Source organism: Sceloporus occidentalis, unplaced genomic scaffold (assembly GCF_023333645.1).
Source record: "Sceloporus occidentalis isolate IW3139 unplaced genomic scaffold, rSceOcc1.0.p SCAF_1, whole genome shotgun sequence".
Taxonomy (NCBI): domain Eukaryota; kingdom Metazoa; phylum Chordata; class Lepidosauria; order Squamata; family Phrynosomatidae; genus Sceloporus; species Sceloporus occidentalis.
The window spans coordinates 254706118-254730973 of record NW_028316981.1 but is presented as its reverse complement, the minus strand read 5'-3'; the positions used below and the strand labels follow the sequence as shown (position 1 = coordinate 254730973).

Sequence of the window (24856 nt, the reverse complement as noted above, 5' to 3'; positions counted from 1 at the left end):
TGGATATGAAGAGTTCTTTTGTAAAACCAGAGACATCAGTGTTTATCTCACACATCATTGCTCTTTAACATGTGTGTTGTACTGTGTGATGCTCCATTCCACAAATATCACCAATAATACTGCACCAAACTCCTAACAACACCACCTGTGCTATATTTTTTGTCAAGCCTTCCCCCCTGATAAATGAAGTTGTGTATGCTGATGCCATTGATTCCCTGCCTTACCTTGCTGTATGACTGTGTTTTAAATTTTGTATAATTGGGTTTTTATCTAGAGATGTTTTGTAATGGTTTTTTATGGTTGTAATGGTTTTCTACGGCTGTAAACCGCTTTGATCTGTGGAAAAGCGGTATACAAATAAAATGTATTATTATTATTATATTGTATATACACTGTGATTACACCATAAACAAAGTAACAAGTTCTGTTCAGAATCTTGAGGATTAGGTTTATAGCCCTTAAAACCAAGAATCAGAAATTAAAGGTTAAATGATTTACATAACTTCTTGTCTCTCACAAACGGAAAGCAGAAGCAGAATTATTACATTTATTCACTTTGCAAAATTTGCCTTTTCTTAGTGCAAAATCTAAATATTGTAGTGCACATACATAAATCCCTGAGTGTTTTAGTTGTACATATGAACATTTTAAGTCTAACAAGTTAACCTTGCAAATCCAAAGCCTTACTCAATCATGAATAATAAGGAACTGAAATAATAAGATCCTTCATATTGTTCTTTACATTTTTGGTATTAAATCATAATTAATAGGGAGGGAAAAAATAACAAAATACTTGTTAGCAGGCATCTTTGGTAAGGTATTGTAGTTATAATCTGGAAACAAAAAACAACATCCAACCAATTTACCAGAGTAGCTGTTAGAAGCCTGCATTGTCAGTGGCCGGGTTCTGTGCTGCTTTCCAGGATCACATTCAACCAGTGTATCAGTTCTCTATAATAGACTCTCTGCTATAACAGACACATCACATATTTGCAATTTTTAAATTTATAATTCCACCAGAATAGTTCTTTGGGGGCTCTAGAAGATCAGACACCCTGTAGTTATTTTTAAGTGTGTTTTAATTCTATAGTCTTTTAGAAACAGGGATGATACACCACTGCCAGTCAGATGTAGAAAAGACAAGGGATGTCAGTGGTAAGGCTGTGAAATAGCTAGTCAGGCTTCACTATGACTAATTTGTAAACATCTGAGACATGTTTCCAACAAATGAATGTTTGTTTTCAGAGATGTGTAGCATTTTTACAGCCCTGCTATTAGATTATAAAATCTACAGTTCCACCTTTGCTTTTTATAATATCATCGGTATTTTCCTTTGTCAGGAATTCTGGCCTTCTGCATAAAATCTTTCAGATTCCGCGTTCACATTTTCTTGAAACTAAAGGAATGCAAGAGTGATTCTGTATGCTTCAAAGGACAATCTGTTTGGGTGACAAGAGAGCCTCAACATTTCAAATTCTGTGCACCGTGTGTTGAGAGAACTGGCCACTAGAGTTCTGTTCTAGCTGTCAGATTCAGCTTTGAATGTACACAGAAACCACTAGAGCCAAAAAAACCACTATCTTGCTGAAAGAAGGCTGGCAATGTGGTGCATTTCAAAATATTCAAGTTCTACCCCCAGATTTGTTGTTCTCAAACAATATAAACTAAACATACACTGTCAATGCACACTATGTTCAGTTAATACCAAATAAGGCCGCAGGTACGCAGGTCACTATTTTGAGCACTCACCACAGTCAGACATTTTTCTACTGCTGCCAAAAATAGCAAACATTCCTATACAAATGGAACAGAGATAAAATGATGTATTGAAGCAATTTAGTCAAGAGTCAGTGTGAAATATGATACACATTTGTGTCCCCCCCCCAACTCAACAGGTACCATTTATCTGAGAGATATGCCAGATTCCCAGATAAAGCACAACAGCAGATGAAAGAAAGAGGGTGTGCTCAGAGTGTTTTAAAAGGAATCTAAGAAGAAGAGAGAAACAGAAGTGGTCACTGAAAATAGCTTCAAGGTTTTAATGTGAAAACAAGGAGTACAAGAGAACCAAACCTTTCCTTCTGAATTTGGAAATGTTCGAGTCTGAAAGGTAATTACATAAATTTTTTTAAAAAAAGTTTTGAAGCCCAAGTACTGCTGGTTAGAATGGAGAAACCATGGTATGTAAGGAGCAATTAACTGTGTTCATGTTTTTCACAGAATACCAAGGTCTAAATTCAACTATCAGTAGTAACTAGTGCAGACCCATGAATTTGTAGAACTTACAATTTGAATTGAATGTAGAAGTTCCGCTTACTCAGTGGGTCTACTCTGCTTGGGAGTAATAACTAATTACTGGATCTCTCCTTAAGCCTTTTTACTTAACAGAAGGTATAACTGTAAAAACATATGCCATCTATAAGGTGCCCCTTTCTCCAGCAGTTTTCCAGTGTCGCAATACTTCTAACAAAGTAAAATAAAATATCTGAGAGGACACAGTGTTCTACAGTCTCCCTTTTCTCTCATGTCTTATTTTTAGGTTAAAGTAGGTTGGGTTTTGCCCTTCTACTATCTGAACTGTCTACTTGCAAAACAGGTAAGCACTAGAGAATAATATGAAAAAAACCAGCACATTCTTCATGCTTTCAGTCTATAAATAGTAGGTGTTTTAGCCATTGTAAGAGTAGCCAGCTTAAATAAACCTCCTGGTGTACACCTGTGAATTTGCTTTTGAGAAAAGTGATCCAGGTATGCTTATGGATATGAAACAGTTTGCAAGTATTTTACACTTGATGTGAAAATTATATAATAAACTACACATTTTTGCTTTCTTCCCTTTCTTGGTGTAATGAAGTCACTCCACTTTTTGTCTAACACACAATAGGCAATGACCCTGTTCAGATGTAATGCTTAAGCATGATTTAGACTTAAAAATGAGCAATAGTCTGTGTTGGATGGCTTCATGTTCTATTCCATCTTCTTTTCTTACCATGTGAGGGAAAAAGACTGAAAGTTGTAATTTCCAGTTTTGAAAAAATCACTCCTTCTCACTTAAGAGGAGAGGGAGAGAAAAAGCATGAACCCAAGACTTTCAAAGAGCTTATTCTCATAATTTATAATTCTAATCCATGGAGTACATTATGTCTGACCTGAGTCAATGCGATAGCAGTAATGAAAACGCTATGGTGTGACTACTAGTGTAAACTGTGAGGAAGTGGACAAACTAAATTAACTGAAGGTGGTAAGTGGTATTTTACAATTCTAAAAAATAACCTTGAACCACAGTCCCACCAGACTTGAGGCACTACTGATTTGGTTATAAATTTCTCCTGCATTTTCAACTGTCACAGATTCATAGTAATCTATGCATTGCATTTCTAAACTGAAAAGGTATTAGATAAATAAACCAAACAGAATATCAAGTCAGTGGCAACTCAAAACATATAATAAACTATACTGGCACATAAATTGCATTCCACTCCAAGAAAAAAATGAAGTTTTTTAAAAAAAATTCTTGAGAACCATTTTATTTTAAGACATTTGCAGGTCTAGTATGCCATAGTAAATTCCATTATGAGTCAACAATAAAGTGCTGAATTATATTAGTTACCTGAATCTTAATCTCATTTGTAGTCTTCACTTATGGTTTCCTTATCATGTCTAAAAAGCCCTTTCTGCTGCAATAGCTAAGCTGTTGTGCAAGTTATTATAAAAATAGATAGCTTTCAGTGGAAGCTATGTATTTTACATGGCCTCTTGATGTTTCCATAAATATGGCTGAAAGGTATTAGAGAATAAAATGCATGCAAATTATGTGTAAGAGTTATTTTAAAATGACGGAGAGGGGATACTACTAAACTTCTGAAGCCCTTTCAGAGGGGTACTGGTTACAACCATATAATTAATTATACTAGCTGATAGCTAGATCTGGACTGACAAGCATCATGCCAACATGCTTTAGTTTCTTTCGTAGCTAAGAATCTTGAGTTGTAATTTCAGACTATGTTTGATCTAGTTCTTCTCACTGAGTCATATGATTAAGTTTCAGGTTAAATTTGAAAAAAACCTCTCTATGTCTAGTCACACAATCAGCTCAAGCAAGACAAGAGTGCAGTGGGGTAGAAGGTAGTTCATTACCTCTCCCTACTTGCAGCAAGACATATTAAAATAACTTTTAGACTTAATTTAAAGTGGATTTGCCAACAATAACACATTTTACTCCCAAATTCAGCACGCAACTCTCAAAAAACCAATAGAAAGCAACTGCAGAAACAGCTAGGGTGAAAAGTCAAATGAGAGTCTGGACAGCTGACTGAAGTCTTCAAAAACTGTCATGCTGAAAAGAATGTATTCTTGAGAGAGCTCTTGCACGAGAGAGAGCTCTAATAAACTGCAAGAAAACAGTATCAAAGCTAAAAACAGCCAACTGATGCATAGGAATATGCCAACACACAAACAGTCATGTTCAAGCCAGTGCATAGAGAAGATAAAAGCACTTATGGTAACTGCAAATGTTAACAAGTCCATACAACTTGTATAGTTCAGCAATGAACCAATTAGAAAAAAAGAAGTAGAAATGCTCAAGCAAGAACAAAAAGATGACTTCTCAGCTATACAAAATCTGCACACCTGTAAGAATAAGACAATACCACAAAAATTATTCAGTTCAGTCCCAAACAACCAACAGGCAAACTAAACCAGAGTAGACAAGCCTTTGGCAGACAATTTTAGTGAGTCCAAATATAATATTACATTTCTAAATAATCCACAAAATATATTATATGGTATGTTTGTTTTAAATACTAGGCAACCAGTTCTGCAGATCTGAGTCTAACGATGCCTTCGCTAAAGAGCAGGATGGACCAAGCTGAATGAATGATGGTGTATCGCTCGCATATCACAACGGTGCTTGAGAAAGCCACAGTTAAAGTTCCTAACACATGCTCCTACAGTAAGAAGAACCTACTATCATCTATGGAGCAAAACAAAGTTCTCAAGTTTTTCTGGGATGTGCCCTTGGTAACCTATGCAATGATTCACAATTACACGGGCAGCAAGACACTGCAGTGTGGTATGGTTGATGGGTTGGATTAAGTTCTTTGCCATTTCCTTTTCATCCAGCAAGTCAATAGCAGTTTGTTTATGCAGGTTTGTTGCATCAAAATGTGAACCTGATTTGATAAGAAGATTCATGATATCAGGATGGTTGTTCAGTGCAGATATGTGTAAAGGGCTGTTGTCATCTGAGTCTCTAGCATTTACATCAGCACCACATTCCACTAAAGTAGCAGTAACTTGCAAAGAAGGAAATTTACAAACTGGATAGCGCCCAACACATGTGGTATTCTTATCAACAGCAAGGTGGAGTGGGCTAAAGTTATTCTTTCCCTTAGGATGTAGCTTAAGAAATCGATATATAGTCTGTTTCTTAAAATGATCTTGCTCCAAACTACAAGGAACTTTTTCCAGCAAGCAAACTAAATGCAAGATGATGGAAAGGGCTTTGTGGAGTTGTATTTGGTCAGGTGGACACTGAGTATGTTTGATGGCACGTTCTATTTCAAGAACACTTTTACACAGTATACCCATAAGATCGTCAAATGTAACAGTTGTACCCAACAAGCCTTTTGCCCTGTCTTGCAGCATGAAGGAGAAGAGTTCAGCAAATGACAAGAGACTGCTTGCAGTCATAGGACTCAGGGGGTCCAAATTGCTCTGCTGCATATCCAAAGCATACTTCCACAGATTGATGCATCGTTTGAAGTTGCCAGAGTCTGCATAGACAGCACCTCTGTAACGAATATAGTAAGACGTATCTGGGTGAGAAGGACCAAGAATACGTTCTCTAATTAACAATGCCTGCATTCTCATCTCATCAGGGTCTGCAATTAGGTTTTCCAACTCTTCAGCACTGTTCACTTCCTTGGCATAATCATAAGCCATTATTAACGCAGGAGGCACAGGCTTGCTGAGGATGTTAGTCCTATCACTGTACCTCATATCCATGGCTCTTTTCCAGTATTTCAAAGCTCCAAGCAAATCTCTCTTTTTGTCCACAAATGTGGCTCCTAGGAGTTCCAGTGCATTGATGCGTTCTGCTTTACTTGTCTCCACATGTTGAGTCAGAAAGTCAACAATGTTTGTGTGGCCTGTAACACTTGCTGAAAGAAGAGGAGTCATTCCATAACCATCTTTTTCCATCTTTGCACAGTATTTGAGAAGCATCTTCATGATTTCCAAACTACCAGATTCTGCACAATCATGCAATGCTGTGTTTCCTGTAGAGGGGGAAAAAAAGAAACCAATGAACATGCATACAATGCTGTGATACATTTTCAGAGCACGATTACGCCTACTTTAAACACCTACTAAAATGCCTATACAAATGTCACATAAATTTTCTAGTAAGCTAACTTTGGAAATAATGAAGATGATAAAGTCACACAGCATAAGCAGATATTTTGTGAGTGGAAAAATACTCAAAGGTTGTATTTTAATACACATCAATAACATGGCAGAAGGGCAGCTTCCATTTTTAGTCATTTGAATAATCTTCATACTTGCATTTAAGGAAAATAATTGGGCTTGGATATTTGGGCTTTTATATTTGCCAGCTCAAAAGTCTTTCATCAGAATTTCCTAATGCAGCCATTCTATTGGAAATCTTCCTGTAAAGCACTCTTCCACTGTCTCCTGATACACATTTTTAAACCACTCACCCAGCTGTGTTGAAAGCATTAATTGTGCCTAAGCAAGCAGGCTCTGGATGGAGATAAAAGATTTCAGTGAGGCCAAAATAAAGTTAACACAAGAGAATAATATTGGGCAATATCCTATAAGGGATAGTGAGGAAGGGTATGCCTGATACATTTTAAGAATAAGTAAGTAATGCAGATCCTCCACTAGGAAAGAAAAAGGTGTGCTGTGATACAGCTTCATTTTATTATGCTAAACACTTGAGTTATGTTTTAAACAATTATTTCTAATTTTTCATTCTGATGAGGTCTAACTTTCTTCTGTAAGCTAACAATCAAGTCTCTCCAGGAGGACTTCATTAACTGTGGTCATACCCATGGTGGCCCACAGTTCTGTAGCAAACCCCCAACCCAACAAAAAGTTCATGCCTGAAAGTAGAATACTGCAATAAATTTCACATGAATGAACAGTGCAGGGACTGACAGTTCTGCGGTCAGAAAATTACAAGTTCTCAGTGCTCCTTGTAGGTCTGCAGCCAACAGATGCCAAGAGTATGGAAAAAAACTATCTAAATCAAACCTGCATGAAAGTACCTTTCTGTATAGTGTCAAAGGCATTTATTAGCAAATAGATCCTCTGGTAGAAAGGTATTCAAGTCTAACACTTGACATGATGGGCTTGGGCACTGATTAGCAAGCAGATCTGATTGTAGGTTAACTACCCTGACCTGTCATTTCAAATGGCAAATCTAACCACAATGCATAGGCTTTTAGATTACTGAAGCAAACAGTCAATGATCTGTTTATTAGAAATGCTTAGCGATTTCTAATAAATTCATATATTATTGCCTTTCAATTTCCAAGTAGCTCAAATGCAATATATATCTTTTAAAAGTAGGTGTGTTTATTGCTTCAAAACTGCAAAATGGGACCTGCAGGCATGGGCAGATACAAGTAAATCCATCAACAGGCAAGATGTCAGTCTGCTAATTGAAAGGGCAAATCTGGGTACTTATTTGCAAACAAGTCAACTAGTGAATGCCCACATACAGCAAAGTATTGCAGTGACACACCGCACCATATTATTTATGTTTACAATGGTCCAAAGCACACTGCAGAAATAATCCTGTTTGAGACTGCTTTAACTGTCCTGGCTCAGTGCTAGGGAATCCTGGGAGTTGTAGTTTGTTGTGGCACCAGAGCTCTCTGACAGAGAAGACTAAATGTCTCACAAAACTACACATCCTAAAATTCCTAGCATTGAGCCAGGACAGTTAAAGAAGTCTCAACCTGGATTATTTCTGCTGTGTGTTTTGGACCTAAGAAAGAAGTCCTGCAGTCTTCAATGGAGCTTACTCCATGGTTGTTTAAGTCTAATGTTTCTCTGTTCCGCTATGGTGACATCTGGTATACTTCTTAATATGTATCCTTTTCAGTGTCAAAATGATTTTACAATGAAATTTTATGGTAGGGGTGGGAATCACACAGCCTTTCCAATGTTACCGAACTACAACTTCCAGCATTCCTATTTACTGGCTATGCTTGGCTACGTCTCTTGAGTCTTGCAATCCAACTTTGCCACTCCTGCCTTACGGGCAAAAATTGATTATTACGTCCAACTACAGTTAACCCACTGAATAAATAATTTCATTCAATAATTATGCAAATCCGATTCATTCAATCAGTATACTCTATTAGGGATTAACAAATGGATTTAGACCTATATAAATAGCAACTCTCTTTCTAACAGGTTGTTGCCTGCCTGGCTCATTCTATCACCAGTAGATGAATTGCTATGTCAGAATATTGTCATATTCAAACTACTGGAAAGCTTTCAACCCAAGAAGGTTTATAAATACAGTAGTGCTGCTCCTACAAAAGAATTTTTAAAAATCTAGGAAATTGCTCATATCAAGCCCAGAAGTAGTGTGTAACAGAGACAGAGTAAAAAGGCAGACATTCATGAGAAGGAATTCAAGAGGGTAGAAAGGTTAAGGAAAGGAAGCACAAGACAGAATAACTTAAGGAAAGGAAGTAGAATTAGGAAATTGTCTGTGACAATGTTTGTATTTTAAATTGTTGTTGTTGTTATCTGCCCTCAAGTGGGTTCCGACTCATGGCGACCCTGTGGATGAGACATCTCCAATAATCCCTATCCTCCACTGCCTTGCCAAGATCCTGCAAGCCCTTGCTCACCCCCCTCCCCCATTGAGTCTATCCATCTGGTTTGTGGTCTTCCTCTCTTTCTTCTTCTTTCTTGAGCGTGTCCAAAGGAGGGCCACCAGTGGTGAAGGACCTGGAAGCTATGCCTTATGAGGAAAGACTTAGGGAGCTGGGTATGTTTAGCCTGGAAAAGAGACAGTTAAGAGGTGATATGACAGCCCTGTTTAAGTTTTTGAAGGGGTGTCACATTGAGAATGGAGCAAGGTTGTTTTTTGCTGCTCCAGACACTAGAACACAGAGCAATGGATGGAAGCTACAGGAAGAGAGATTCCACCTTAACATTAGGAGGAACTTCCTGACAGTAAGAGCTGTTCAACAATGGAACACACTTCCTCTGAGTGTGGTGGAGTCTCTTTCTTTGGAGGTCTTTAAACCGAGGCTGGATGGCCATCTGTCAGGGATGCTTTGATTGTGAGTTCCTGCATGGCAGGGGGGTTGGACTGGATGGCCCTTGTGGTCTCTTCCAACTCTATCATTCTAGCCTTTACCTTTGTTAGCATTATTGTTTTTTCTAGTGATCTGTGTCTTCTCATTATGTAGCCAAAGTAAGATAGCCTCAAGTTGATCATCTTTGCTTCCAAGAAGAGCCCTGGTCTGATCTGTTCAAGAACCCATTTGTTTGTTTTCTTGGCTGTCCATGGTATCCTAGGTACTCTTCTCCAGCACCATACTTCAAATGAGTTGATTTTCTTTCTGTCTGCTTCCTTCACTATCCAGCTCTCACATACGTACATGGTAATTGGGAATACAATGGCCTGAATGATTCTGATTTTAGTGCTCAGTTGTATGTCTTTACTCTTCAGTATATTTTCCAGTTCTTTCATAGCTGCCCTTCCCATTCCTAATCTTCTTCTTATTTCTTGGCTGCAGTCTCCATTCTGGTCAATGTTTGATTCTAGATATGGGAATTCTTTAACTATTTCAATTTCCTCATTGTCTAGATTAATTTGTGTATTTCTTCTGTGATTATTTTGGTTTTCTTTATGTTCAGCATCAGACCTGCCTTTGCACTTTCATCTTTGACCTTCCTTATTAACTACTCCAATTCCTGAATGTCTTGGGCTAATATTATGGTGTCATCTGCATATTTTAGGTTGTTAATGTTGCTTCCTCCTATCTTCACTCCTCCTTTTTCCAATTCTAATTCTGCTTTTCTTATGATGTTTTCTGCATATAAGTTAAACAAGTAAGGTGATAGGATGCAACCTGACTCCTTTGCCTACTGGGAAACACTGTGTTTCCCCAAATTCTGTTCTGACGGTGGCCTCTTGTCCTTGGTACAGATTCCTCATCGGAACTGTCAGATGTGGTGGCACCCCATGTCTTTGAGTGCATTCCATAGTTTTTTGTGATCTATACAATCAAATGCTTTGCTGTAGTCTATAAAACACATGCTGATTCTTTTTTTGGAATTCTTTGGTGCGCTCTATTAGCCATCACGTTTGAAATGTGGTCCCTAGTGCCCCTTTCTTTTCTGAATCCTGCTTGCACCTCTGGAATTTCTCTCTCCATATATGGTTGGAGTCTATGCTGCAGAATTTTGAGCATTATTTTACTTGCATATTAATTAGTGCTACTGTCCTATGGTTGCTGCAGTCTTTTGTATCTCCTTTCTTGTGGATTGGTACATATATCAAGTATTTCCAGTCTTTGCCACCGCTTTGTTTTCCATATTTTTTTGGCATATTTCAGTTAGCACTAAAGCTGCATCTGTCTGTAGGCACTGTAGCAGTTCAATTGGGATATCATTTGTTCCCAGTGATTTATTTTTCCCCCCATTTCATTTATTGTAGATTCCACTTCACTTCTTAGAATTTGGGGTTCGTCTTCATATGGCTCCTTATTCCAAATATCATTCATTCCCTCATCTCTTTTGTATAACTCTTTTGTGTATTGCCTGCAGCGTCTTTTTATTTCTTCTTATTCCTGTATTATGTTCTTTTTTTCCTCCAGACCATCCCTGCCCTCAGTTAGAACTTGGCTTTAATTTCTCTGATTTTTGATAGAGGTCTCTTGTTCTTCCCTTTTTGTTGTTTTCTTCTATTTCTCTGCATTGGTCATTGTAGTATTTTTCCTTATCCCTGCGTATCAGACGTTGGACAGTTGTGTTCATAGTTCTGGCTTTGTTCCTATCTCCCTTTGCTTTTGCTTTTCTTCGTTCTCTTTTTGCATGAAGTGTTTCATCTGTCATCCATGGTTTCTTATCTTTCTTTTTGGCCACTGTTAGTGTTTTTTTGCATTCATTCTTAATTATGTCTTTGACTTCTGTCCACACTTCTTCAGGTTCCTGGTTGATTAAACTCAATCGTTCAAATCTGTTTCTTACTTACACTGTCCTTGAATTCAGGCCATATTTTGATATAATGATGGTTTTTGATTCCTTCTTCAGCTTAACTCTGATTTTTGTTATAAGCAGTTTGTGGTCTGTGTCACAATCAGCTCCTGGTCTGGTTTTGGCCACAAGGATAGAACTTCTCCATCTTCTACTTTCAATTATGTAGTCTATCTGTTTTTTGTGTTTACTATCTGGTGATGTCCAGGTGTATAGTCTCCTATCTGGTTGTATGAAGTAGGTATTTGCAATGAATAGATTGTAAAGTCGAAGGCTTTCATGGCCGGCATCCATAGTTTTTTGTGGGTTTTTCAGGCTATGTGGCCATGTTCTAGCAGAGTTTCTTTCTGATGTTTCGCCAGCATATGTGGCTGGCATCTTCAAAGAATGCTTTGCCTGGAAAAATTGGGTGTATATATACTGTGTGAGCCTGGGAATGCAGGAGTGGTTTGCATGTGTATTGTTCTGTGTTGATGGCTGGCCTCAGCCTGGGAGGCTAATGCAAACGAGGATTAATGTCTGCTAATTGGTTATCAATTATCTGCTGGAAAGTCCCTGACTCAGGGATAAGAGATTACTCTATCGTTGTCTGAATCAAAGTGACCCCTTCTTCTTCATTTTAACTCACTCACTCCTAGTGTTGCTACACAGTCGACCCTCTGTTTTCACAGGGAATCTGTTCCAGACCACCATCACCCCCTGAAAAAACAGGGTTTCACATATACTCAAGCCCCATTGGCTTGAATATAGGTGCACGGCTGTGACAGCGTACATGCGTTCCCCTTGGGCATAGCCCATTATTTACCCCTTCGTTCGTCCTTTGTGCATAAGCAAGGGACGCAGTTTTCAAAACTGCGAGAATGGAGGGAGGACTGTATTCATGCATTCCATTTCCTTCTTTACTATGTCTGGTTTTCCCTGGCTCAAGCTTCTAACATTTCATGTTCCAGTTACATGTGTAGCATTGCTTCTGACTATGCTTGTTTTATTGGACATGTTTTCTGTCTGGCCTCCCCCTCTCTAATTGTTGCTTTTTGAGGTGTTTCACCTAAAGAGTTTTCTTGCTGAAATGGTCTTGCAAGGGGGGACACATTTTGCCTCCTTTCGCACAGTGCTGACAAGTGTCAGCTATGGTAATATTACTGTTCTCTGTGAGAGCTGGCTTCAGTGTCACCCACCATTACTGCTGCAGCCCAGTAGCTGTTCTTGTATTTTATGCCTGTTATTTCTTTCTTCCCTCCCTCAATTCTTTTCCTTTCCTTTTTACACTCCTAAATGTCTTTCCCACCCTGCCTTCTGCTTTATTCCCACTGGTGGCATCAGTGGCCTTCTGGTCTTCTTGTTGCGGAGGGTTCTGATATTCCTGGGCAGTGAGGTTGAAGCCTCCCTCTTTGTCTGTCACCCTTCTGGTCTCAGAGAGGATGGGGAGGCTTTGATGTACCTGGGTTTCCAAGCGTGCTTCTTTGTCCCTCTGAAAGGAAGCACCCTTCTGGTCTCACAGGGTATTTTAAATACCAGAGGATTATTGATATTTAGCCCCTTTGAACCATGTCCAAATGCAAGGGGCTCACTAACACAGTATCCTTCAACAGTCACAACATGCATAACTGTTGAATAACAATGCAGCCAACAGCAGTATTACATTGGGATCACATCTACTCCCAACTTTGGGGAGATACAGATGGGGGGAAAGGAATGGTGCTGCCCCTTTTTGCCCCCAATGGAGGCCGCAGCAATCAAACAATGCAGCCTCTGGAAGCCCTAAAAAGAACCCACTCCTGGCAAGTTGTTCTTAGGGCTCGCGCGGGGCGCCATTGGCGCCCTCACACACTGATGACATCTGCGTGGTGCCATTTGGACATTTTGTCACACATACATCATCATGGCGGTCCCTGTGTGGATGGTGGCGAACCATTATGGTGCGGTAGGGCTCAGGAGCGTGCAGACAATCCGCTCTCCCAAGCCCTAATTTCGGCCCCAGGATGGCGCTTTTTGCCTGTCTGCATCATGCCTTTGGGAAAGTATTTCAATGTGATAGAATCTATGTTTTTCCACAAAAACAGGACAATCAGTTTAAATCATAGCTCAGTTCATCAATACATCTTGCTTCTCTAAAATAGTAGCTAGTCTACACTAACAGGTAGATTGTCTACCCAGTCTACAAGCCAGGGCAACAAGAACGTTATCCTTCTTGCAAGCATTTACTTGTCTTTATTCTTAATTTGAAAACAACCAACAAATATTTGCTGCTATTTATAACTCTGCACAAAGCAGCATTTAAAAAGCATGGTGTGCAATGGCCCTCCTTGTTCTGAGATGTTAGTTAATGTCATTTAAACCAATCTCCTATTTTTTTTCCTCGTTAAAAATTCATTCTACTAACATTAAAAAGACTATACATTCCTGACTTCATGTTTGTTAGTCTCTGGGTTACAGGATTATACTAGCTTGATTGTAACTTTATGAAAATGATGATTTATGGGTTAATCATCTGAACCACTGTATATTGTATCTTAATTATTTAGGCTGCAATCCTATGCAGTTACCTAGTAGTAAGCCCATTGAAAGCAAACATGAATATGATTTCACCGTGAAAGATTTAACTCATAATCCTATGGGCAGACTACACTTCCACTTGGGTACTGCATTTACACACAATATTGCAGGCCTATGTAAATTTGAGAGCCAGAGTGGTGCAGTGGTTTGAGCACCAGACAATGACTCTGGAGACCAGGGTTCAAATTCCTCCTCAGCTATGGAAACCCACTGGGTGATCTTGGGAAAGTCACATACTCTCAGCCTGAGGAAGGAAAAAGCAAACCTCCTTTGAACAAATATTGCCAAGAAAACCCCATGACCTTAGGGTCACAACAGGTCAGAAACAACTTGATGACACACAACACATAGAGGCAACATCAGCTAATAAGTTACAGTAAACATATGGAGAACTCAAAGGAAAGATGGGTAAGATTAGACTATGCACGTTTCTGTCAATTGTGTATTTTTTCTTCACTGCATTGAAAACTGGTCACCCATATCTGGCCCTACCACTGGGCACAACGAGACAGCCACTTCAGGCAGCAAATGTAGGAGCAAGGAGGGACAGCAAGATGTTGAAGGACTGATCATGTGAGTTAAGCCAGCTTGCTCTCACCCCTTAAGCTATACTGCTGCCTTCCAGTGCAGTAAAAGACATTTTCCTCTGAAAAACACAGGAACAGAATTCTTATGTACATAAAATGGGATCTTGTCCTTTATGTCATGTAGCAAAATGTTTTGACCAGCCCTGATATTATCTTTACTGCATAGGCAGTTATGCTGCATATAGGCCAAACTTTTGCCTTCTTTATCCCTGAAACTCTCCAATGTAGAGGCAGTACAACATTTTCTAAGCCCTTGGACAGCAAAGCTTTAACTTTTTGCAAAGTGAATATATTGCTGTGGGTAGACTCACGTGATAACCACAATTCATAATAATGAACCATAAGGATGGCAGGTTTATATATACACATTATGATTAATGAGAACAAGATTCACATGGTTCTTCTGCTGAGCTTTAAAATATCTTTGAGCATACTCACTCTCAACACACCAAGTTATGTGCACAATTATTAAGATCTTACATTTATTTTCATACCTTTATACTTTATAAAAAGTAACACCAACTGTGATACTAAAAACATTAAAACCTAACATAAGAAGCCTATTATTTTAAAAAGTAGGGTCAAACCTGAGAGTAGCATACCAATCAGGCTTGGTCCTCCACCTATTTCCCAGCACAATCTTCTAAGGTCCAAAACACAATGCAAAAGTAATCCAGTTTGAGACTGATTTAACTGCCCTGACTCAGGTAATCATGAGAATTGTAGTTTATTCTGGCACTAGAGCTCTCTGACAGAGAAGGCTACATGTCTCACAAAACTACAGTTCCCAGAATGCCCTAGAATTGAGCCAGTGCAGGTCTAAAAAAAAGTTCTAAAAATCTCTCTGTACAAATGTGGTTAAATAAGATATGGTCATAACTTTTTCAAAAGAATTGGCACACAAAATAGCAGCAAGGGGAAACAAAAGATTTTTAAGATCATTCTGACAGAAGCTGCTGGTCCTCTTACTATTAATTACCACTGAAGGAAACATATGCATTACAAAAATGCTTCCCTGCAAGCACTGAATAAAAAGAACTTCCCAGGAATTTAATGAAACTTACAGTATCTGGTGAATTAATCATCCTTGTTAGATTTCCCTAAAATTTCCAGGTTGCTGAAACTCTCTAATGTAAAAAGAGACTTAGGTTGCATCCACACTGCAGAAATAATCCAATTTGACACCACTTTAACCGCCATGACTCAGTGGTATGCTATGGAATTCTGGGATTTGTAGTTTTGTGAGACATTTAGCCTTCTCTGTCAGAGAGCTCTGGTGCCACAACAAACTACAAATCCCACAATTCCATGGCACTGAGCCATGGCAGTTAAAGTGGTGTCAAACTGGATTATTTCTACAGTGCGGATGCAGCCTCAGACCACAATCCTTTACATACTTACTTGTCAGTAAGTCCCACTGAATTCAACAGGGCTTACTTCTGAGTAGTCATGTTCCTGATTGCATTGTTAATAAAGAAAGGTACATTTTCTCTGACCAATAAGCTGCTTTACATGCTTCCTTGAACTGACAAGACACTTTTAAGACCTAGTTTGATACAACTACTCTTTACTGCAAAAATGGCAGATCATATTTGTTACGATCCAATATGACTCATTACAGAAAACATTTAAAACCTATGAAAAAGTTTTGGAAGGTGAAATTGGGATCCTATAAAATGTTCCCATTCAATCAAAGTAAACACTGTGCTGAATATAATTACTGCCATAACTGGAAGCCACAAGCACTAAAGTGTCACTCCAAAAGTGCCCAATTTAGCTAGAGGCAGAGGGAACAGAAGGAATCAACTACTGCTGTTAATAATTAAAAAGCAAAATATTTCCAGGAACTGGATTAATCTATTATAAATCGATACAAAGAAGAATGGATGAACTGACACCTGTTGATGCAGTTACTCTCCTGCAGGTCAGAGAAAAGGGAAAAGGTTTGTAGCCAAGAACAAACAACTCCACAACCTTCCAATGATTTTAAGAAGGTACAACACGTGTTCTTGCCTTCATGGCTTCAATAATCCAAGTGCTCTACTAGTAAATAGAATCGTGGCTATATTAATTTTCAGTGGCTGTACTACAATGATATCAAGGATTTAGCACAACAGAAAAGAAGGAAGTTGAGTTTTACTGCCAGGTGTCAGTATTAGCAACACACCACTCCTAACAAAAATAAAATTCCATTCTCATTGCTATTACGGGCAGAACTTATGTTTCATGTATGAGTCATTCATAAACACAGTGAAGACATACAACAGTGGAAGTTCACAGGGCATGAGCAAGTCTGTCAACAAAATAAAATGCTTAGAATTTTTATAGTGCTTTGGAACAATCCAAGCATTTCATGAAACTGTCCTGTTGTAGCCCTTACAGCATAGCCTATAAGGGAGGTCAGTATATTATCCCTTTGCTGTATTCTGTATAACTGAGAGATTACCATATGAAATCAAACTTCCTGATTTGTGTGCTCAGTGTTGTAGTAAGCCCACACATGATCACACAACACCTTATTACACAATGGGCAGGATCCAGCCAAAGCAAAGCATTTCTAAATCCCAGTGGCTTTTATATGAGTTAAATGCATACTTAAATCACTCCAAATTAATACAGCTAATAATTTTAGGATGACAAGGTAAAGTCAGATTTATCTGAGACAGAGGCAGGCTGCGGAGAAGCTTATTGGTGGCTACCTGAAAAAGTAGACATACCTATCAAACCAGTTAGTGTGAAAGATGAGGAAAAGGTGTAATTAAAAAAGAACAGCACAACCACAACTGGAACAAAAGGACAAGGTAAAGCAACTGCCATCACAGTGTAAACTACAGGACCCTTTGCTTAATAACAGTGTTGTATTAACCATAACAAGAACAAAGAGGCATTTGTTGTGACAGCAATAATTCTATCTTTTTGTTTTTTTATTCCAGTCACAGGTATATACTAACTGATTTCCTTCCAGCAAACTAAGTCTTTAATATTAATTAAATAATGGAGATTTGTTTAAAAAACAACAACAGGACAACATTATTTCTATTGCAAAAAAGACCAACAAATGGGTTCTGAAATCTGGATCAAGCCAGAAATCTCCCTAGAAGCCGAGGACAAAACTCAGATTGTTGTACTTTGGACACATCACGAGAAGACATGAATCATTGGAAAAAACAGTAATGCTAAAAAAGGTAGAGGGAAGTAGAAAGAGAGGAAGACCACATGCAAGATGTATGGGCTCTTTGAAAGAGACCACAAGTATGAGTTTGCAGGATGAGCAAAGCAGTGGAGGACAGAGGGTCTTGGAGGTGACTCAAGGGCAGTTAACAACAACAAAATGAATAAAACTTTTCCAGTTTCCACATTGTGGTAATTTTAATCAATGGATTAGTACCACAGAGCTACATATTCACAACTGCTATCTGTAGCTTCCATTACACACACACAAAACACCAAAAAGTATAGACAACTAAGACCTAGTTAAGCTTGCTATCTTAACTAAACTAGAAGATCATTCTTAGAACTAATAGTATTTTCACTTTGCTGAAAATTGATACTAAACTCACCTTTGACACTTTTTCTGTTTACATCAGCTCCTTTCTCAAGCAAATACTGAGCAATATCTTTATGCCCTTTGTAACAGGATATCATAAGGCATGTATGCCCATGGCGGTTTGATACTTCCAAATCAGCTTTATGCTCCACAAGATACTTCACAATTTCCAGGTGGCCATCAAAACAGGCAGCTCTAAGAGGTGTTGAGTTTGTCAAAGTTGTATTGTTGACAGATGCACCATGATTCAATAGAGACTGAACCACCTTTAAATGACCAGCAGCTGATGCTGCCCACAATGGTGGTGCACCCTCAATAGTCTCACCATCAAAATTCACAGAACCACCGACTTCTATTGAAGCGCTGCAGTGCTCCAGCAGATGTTCCACCATGTCCAGGTGCCCATAGCGAGCTGCCATGAGAAGAGGCGTGGCTCCATTTGTTTTTTCTGACATCAGCAAGGCCACTTCTTCTTTACTTTTATTTGCCAGCAATTTGGTGAGGAGCCGCAGCTTGCCATCGCGAGCTGCATTAAATACTGCTGTCTTTAGATCCATTTAGTCTTTTCCTCTCAACTTCACCTGTTCTTCAGAATCACAAGTAGTGGAATAACAGGAACCACAGAGTTGAGGCCAGTCCCTGCCCACTCTCCCCGGAGGACGCAATATCTCTATGTACACCATGAATTTTTCAACAGGTGACCTCTCAAGGCAAACACTGAGCTCAGTAGCCTAGAAGAAGAAGATAAAAAACACAAACTTTTAAGAGTTTGCTCTTCGCTTTTCAATGAAAATACTCAAACACCCTTGGCTTATACAATGCCTCCCCTGTGTAACATCAAACCTCCTAGTAACTATCCTCTCTGGTCCAAAACACATTGCAGAAATAACTCAGTTTGAGACCACTTTAACTGTCCTGGCTCAATGCTAGGCAATTCTGGGAACTGTAGTTCTGTGAGACAATTAGCCTTCTCTGTCAGTGCCATAAGAAACTACAATCCCCAGGATTCCCTGGCACTGAGCAATTAAAGCAGTCTCATACTGGATTGTTTCTGCAGTGTGTTTTGGAGTTTTGATAAATAAGGTATCACTAGTCTTTTATTTGTCCATATGATTTTTCCTGCCTAAGTGTAGACTTTTACATTTATCCCTGTTGAAAATCTCACTTTAACTTTTGGGCCCTTTCCTTTTGCATGCTAACCTGTGACTATGGGGTGAATCTACACTGTAGGAATAATAGTCTGACATCATTTTAACTGCCATGGCTCCATCCTACAGAATCCTGTGATTTGTCAGACACCAGCACTCTTTGTTAGAGAAGGTGAAAGACCTTGTAAAACTACAAATCCCATGATCCCATAAGATGGAACTACAGCACTTAAAAGTGGTGCCAAACTGCTTTCTTTCTACAGTGTAGAACAGTGGTCCCCAAACTATGCCCTTTAAGGGATTGTGGACTTCAGCTCCCAGAATCCCAGACTATTGGCCAACATTGCTGAGGCTTCTGGGAGCTGAAGTCCAGAAGGGCTCAGTTTGGAGACCACGGGTGTAGAAGCATGTTGGCTGCTGGCTTCAAAGACATGTATTACCTCCAACATATACTGGCTCCTGAAGTCCCCAATTAAGTGGAACTTTGTTGCCTGCCTGGATCCAAGGTACAAGTTTCTGTCCTCACCTTTGGACAGGCAAACAGGCTCAACCAAACTCTCCCCCAGAATCCAAAGATAGAGCCCTGTTAGTCTGTAGAATCGCTATGTAGAAAGATCCTGCAGCATCTTTGAGACTCACTGAGAGAAAGAAGTTGGCAGCATGAGCTTTCCTAGACTTAATTCTACTTCCTCAGATGCATTTGGTGGAGTGGAAGCCAAGCACCACATACATCCTCACATACCAATGACATACAGAAGTCTGTGCCTGGCTTTCCACTCCACCAAATGCCTCTGAGGTAGTAGTAAACTGAAGTCTAGGAAAGCTCATGCTCCCAACTTCTTTCTTTCAGTAGTCTCAAAGGTGCCACAAGAACTCTCCATGTAAAGTATACATTTTTGGGTTTAAAAAGCTCCTTTAGAGGTTGAAGCCAAAGATATACCTGTGTTAGTCTGTAGAATTAGTACATAGAGAGATCTTGCAGCACCTTTGAGACTAAGAGAAAGAAATTGGGAGTATGAGCTTTCCTAGACTTCAGTCTACTTCCTCAGATGCATCTGGTGGAGTGGGAAACCAGTCATAGACCATGTATGCCATTGGTATGTGAGGATGTATGTGGTGCCTGGCTTCCACTCCACAAGATGCTTTATACCCAATAAAGGTATCATTGTTTGGATGTTCCTCAGATGCATTTAGTGGGGTGGAAGCCAGGCACCACACACATCTTCACATACCAATGGCCTATATAGGTCTGTGCCTGGCTTTCCACTCCACCAAATGCCTCTGAGGAAGTCGGCTGAAGTCTAGGAAAGCTCAATGCTGCCAAGTCCTTTCTCTCGGTGAGTCTCAAAGGCGCCACAAGATCTCTCTGTGCACTGATTCCACAGACCTTTGAATCCTAAAACTATCACAATTGGTCAACTTGCCAAATAATAATAATAACAACAATAACAATAACAATAATAATAATAGTAGGGGAGAGCATGAATTGCGGGGGGGATTTCTGTGAGGGTATTTTTTATTTTGTTTTTATTTTATTTGTTTAATCACAGTTTTTTAAATATATATATTAATTAATTTATTTATCTATTTTTTAAGCCACAGCCCCTGAGGAGGAGGAGGAGGGCCTCCTTCCCCTTCTGCTCTCTTCCTTCCTGGAGGAAGCTCTCTCGGCACAAAGGGCCCAGGAAACGCCTCATACCAACCCACCCATAAAAGCCCTCCAGGGCTGCAGAGTGCGAGGGCCGGCCTCCCTTCCCCTTCAGCCAAGTGGTCCCCAAACTGTGCTCTTTATTAAGGGATCTCTTTAGGACTCCAACTCCCAGAATCCCAGGCTATCGGCCAGCGCGGCTGAGGATTCTGGGAGTTGAAGTCCAACAATGTCTTAAAGGGCGACGCTGGCCTCAGCCCTCTCCCTGCGGCCAACTACCTTCCCGCGCCTCCTGCAGCAGCAGCAGCAGCAGCAGCAGCAGCAGCAGCAGCAGCCTCTTCGTTCTCGGCGCCCTTCACAGCGGAGCCGCCGCCGCCGCCGCTGCTCTTCGTGGTGACGTCGGCCGCGTTGTGGCTGCTGCTGCCGTCGCCGCGCCCCGTTCCCAGCGCAGCTCCTCCATGACAGGGAGAGCAATGAGCCGCTGCCACAGCCGTCGCCTCCCTCTCCTCTATCCTCTCTGAGAGCGAGCGAGCGAAGAGACACGGAACGCTGCGCAACCGAACTTGCTACCTCTCGTCTCGCTCCTTGCTCAGAGCCAATCAGAGGCCAAATCTCCTCCTCTGCCCAGATCGTTTCCTCAAGAGAAGAAGGGGAGGGCGGGACTGAGTTGATTGGTGGGAGGAGTCGGTGAAGGCAAGTTAGGGTGAGAGGGAAAGAGAGGGCGCATGCGCGGAGGCGGTAGGGCGGCGCTGAGGAGGAGGAGGAGGGGAGCCCTAGTCTTCAGGGAGGGCTGAGTCCAGGCGGTAGCGCCTCCAGTCGCGTGCCGCCCGCGAGGAGTTAACTCATAATGGCGGCCTAGGAGCACTCTGGCTCCACGGCTCTCTCTCCCGCCTGACTCAGGTCCAAAGCACACTGCAGGAATAATCCAGTTTGAGACCGCTTTAACTGCCCTGGCTCAGTACTATTAGGGAATCCTGGGAATTGTAGTTTATTGTGGCACCAGAGCTCTCTGATACAGAAGGCTAAATGTCTCACTAAACTACAGTCCCCAGGATTCCCTAGCATTGAGCCAGGGCAGTTAAAGCGGTCTCAAACTGGATTATTCCTGCAGTGTGTTTTGGGACCTCAAGTCACACAGCAGGAATAATCCGGTTTGACACCGCGTTTTAACCGCTGTTGCTCAAGGCTATGGAATTCTGGGAATGGTATTTCGTTGTGGCACCAGAGCTCTCTGACAGAGAATAGTTCCCAGGATTACCAAGCATTCAACCAGGGCAGTTAAAGTGGTCTCAAACTGGATTATTTCTGCAGTGTGGATGCAGCCCATACAAAGGCTCTTTTATGATAAAAGTTGCTTCCTGTCAAAACGCACCGCAACAAACTACAATTCCCAGAATCCCATAGCCTTGAGCCACGGAGGTTAAAAAGCGCTGTCAAACCGGATTATTCCTGCTGTGCGGATGGAGCCTCGGTTCCCCTCAGCAGACGAAGGAATGGAGGGCTTGGGCTAGGAGGCGAAGATGGCCAGCCCCTTAGCCAGCGTTTTATTTCCTTGGTGTCCACCTTGAAAGTCCCTGAGGCAAAACCGAAAGGAAAGTAATGTGTTGTTGTGTGAGAGGTGTGTGCCTTCCTCCATTATTGCTGCCTCCTCCTCCTCGCTTTTTACAACAGTGGATAAAACAACCACAACCAGGGTGACCAGGTGTCTTTATCGCAAAGGAGGGCAAGGCACCGTGAAATGGAGGACATTCAATACATTTCCAAATACAAGCTGAGCACACTCCTGTAAATGTAAATTCGTGCTTCTCCGTCCTCATAAATTGAGGACGCTTTTGGAAATCTTCCTGGACAGAAGGCTGGAGTGTAGGACGCAGCCTGGAAAAAACGAGGACATCTGGTCACCCTGCCAACAACGATTCCTTAGGAAGTAACACTGGACCTCCATAATGGCTATATTCACACCTCAGAAATAATCCAGTTTGAGACCACTTAAAGTACCGTGTGGGTCAGTGCTATGGAACAGTGGGATTAGTAGTTTTATGAGAGGCATTTCGCTGTCTTCAAAAAGAGCAGTTTATTTGCATTTGCCTCACTTTGTCACAATTCCGATCGAATGCAGTTGGGTCTGAAACGGTTTCCAGTGTGAACAAGGCACACATAAACCAATCAGCAAATTGGCTTAAATCATAGTGGGAGCATGCCCTCTGACAGAGCTCTGGTGCCACAACAAACAACAAATCCCAGAATTCCCTAGCGTTGAACCAAGGAAGATAAAGTGGTCTCAAAGGTCCAAAACACACTGCAGAAATAATCCAGTTTGAGACTGTTTTAACTGCCTTAGGTCAGTCCTAGGGAGTCCTGGGATTTGTAGTTTATTGTGGCACCAGAGCTCTCTGACAGAAGACTAAATGTCTCACAAAACTGCAGTTCCCAGAATTCCCTAGTATTGAGCCAGGGGAGTTAAAGTGGTCTCAGACTGGATTATTCCTGCTGTATGCTTCGGACCATAGCGGAGCTGACCTTGGCTGTGAGGAAGGGTGCTTGTGTTTTTCTCAAGGCATTGAGGCAATTATTATTTGCCGCCTTGAGTCCCTATATTTGGAGAAGGACAGGCTATAAATAAGTAAAATAATAATAAAATAATTGTTATGTAGAGGCCAGCTGGCACAAAAAAATGAAACACTCTGTTGGCAAGGACTGTAGGTGACAATAGCATTTTAAGTGCTGTTTGTGAACGTAATCATCCCATCCAGTTTTCCCTGCTGGTAAGAGGACTTTCTGCATCTGCTGAACATGATGGCTGGGATTTACTTAAGGCCAGGGATGGGAATCCTTTGGCCCTCAAGTTGTTGGACAGCACATCACAGCTGTGCAACCATTAATGAGGATGGCTGGGAGTTGTAATTCAACAGCATGACTCAGCTCTTATTTATGTTTTAGACATAAATATCCACTGGGATCCCACTGCTATGCAGTTAGACTTGTCTTTGCACCCTGGACTGCTTGGACATCAAAGAATTGGGCAAGTCAATATTCTTGGGGAAAAACACAACCTCAGACCTACCTCTTTGGAGAAGATGATAATTGTACAGTAGTCCACCCTTATCTGCAGTTTACCCACTATAGGGCCCAAACAAACAGGCCAAAATAAAGCTGGTTCGGGTCACTTTGGAGGTATGCTGTTTAAATGACACACGCATCTTAAGAGGCCAGAAGCTGCGCCAAAGCTCTGGTCCATTCCTTAGGACTGGAGTGTGGCTTTGGTGTGGTTTCCAGCCTCTTAGGACACATGCATAATTCAAACAGCATACCTCCAAAGTGATCCGAAGCAGCTTTATTTTGGCCTGTCTGTTCGGGCGCTCAGTCATGGTCCAAAAATATTACTGGTTCTTGCCCCACAGCATTTCAAATTGGGGTCTGGAAGGCAGACATTGGAAATACAGGAGCTGCAGTGAATTGGTATTGAGAAATGACAGGGATTAATCATTTCTTCAGTCACTCCTTCTCCACAAACAGACGTTGGAAACACCCTGATGGAAAGCCAAGGGTCGAGTGGGGCAGGAGTAGGAAACAGCATGCAGAAAAGGGCTCCAGTATATACAGTACTTCCTGGGTCCTACTTATCTACTCCTGAGTACCCTCAGTAGAAGTAGCTTTTTCCTCTTCCAAGAAAAGGAGCAAAACAAGCATAGTTCAAACCAGTAATTCCAGACATTTGTTTGTAAACATATACTTTGGCCACAAAATACAGGTGCAGTTTTGCCTGTCTTGTTCCACTTCTCTAGTCACCCTTCTTTCCCTCTCTGGGCTCTAATGTAATATTCATAGGCATTATCTGTACTGCAGAAATAATCCAGTTTGACACCACTTTAACTGCTATAGCTTGCTATGGAATTCTGGGAAGTGTAGTTTGTTGCGGTACCAGAGCTCCACAACATACTACACTTCCTAGAATTCCTGTAGCACTGAACTATGGCAGTTAAACTGGTGTCTTCAGTAGTGGATACAGCCCCATACACATACACAGAGAGAACAGCAAATAGAAGAGGATTAGACTGACGGCAGGAGAAGCCTGTCTCAAAGGTTGCAAAGCATCACCAGCCTCAGGATGGACTCCTCT

At 40.8% G+C, this 24856-nt stretch overlaps 1 protein-coding gene across 2 annotated transcripts; it reads right to left on the bottom strand.

The window, feature by feature from the left end:
- Positions 1–555: 555 nt before the first annotated feature.
- On the bottom strand, positions 556–21240 carry FEM1C (fem-1 homolog C). 2 transcript variants are annotated; one of them, XM_089492109.1, is made up of 3 exons: positions 21016–21240; positions 17954–18671; positions 556–6278 (listed from the first exon to the last, which is right to left on the bottom strand). In XM_089492109.1, exons 2-3 carry the CDS (start codon positions 18495–18497, stop codon positions 4969–4971), a joined length of 1854 nt encoding a protein of 617 aa, XP_089348235.1. In that variant the 5' UTR covers positions 18498–18671; positions 21016–21240; the 3' UTR covers positions 556–4968. The 2 variants fall into 2 exon arrangements, with proteins under 2 accessions (XP_089348235.1, XP_089348236.1); XM_089492110.1 differs by lacking the exon at positions 21016–21240 and adding an exon at positions 20796–21009.
- Between the last annotated feature and the right edge of the window lie 3616 nt (positions 21241–24856).

What these genes read in the sequence shown, in the direction of transcription:
- FEM1C (XM_089492109.1), bottom strand. Translation starts at nt 18,497, where the DNA reads ATGGATCTAAAGACAGCAGTATTTAATGCAGCTCGCGATGGCAAGCTG. An exon ending in AAACAGAAAAAGTGTCAAAG is followed by an intron (nt 6,279 to 17,953) that starts GTGAGTTTAGTA and finishes CCCCCTCTACAG; the next exon opens with GAAACACAGCATTGCATGAT.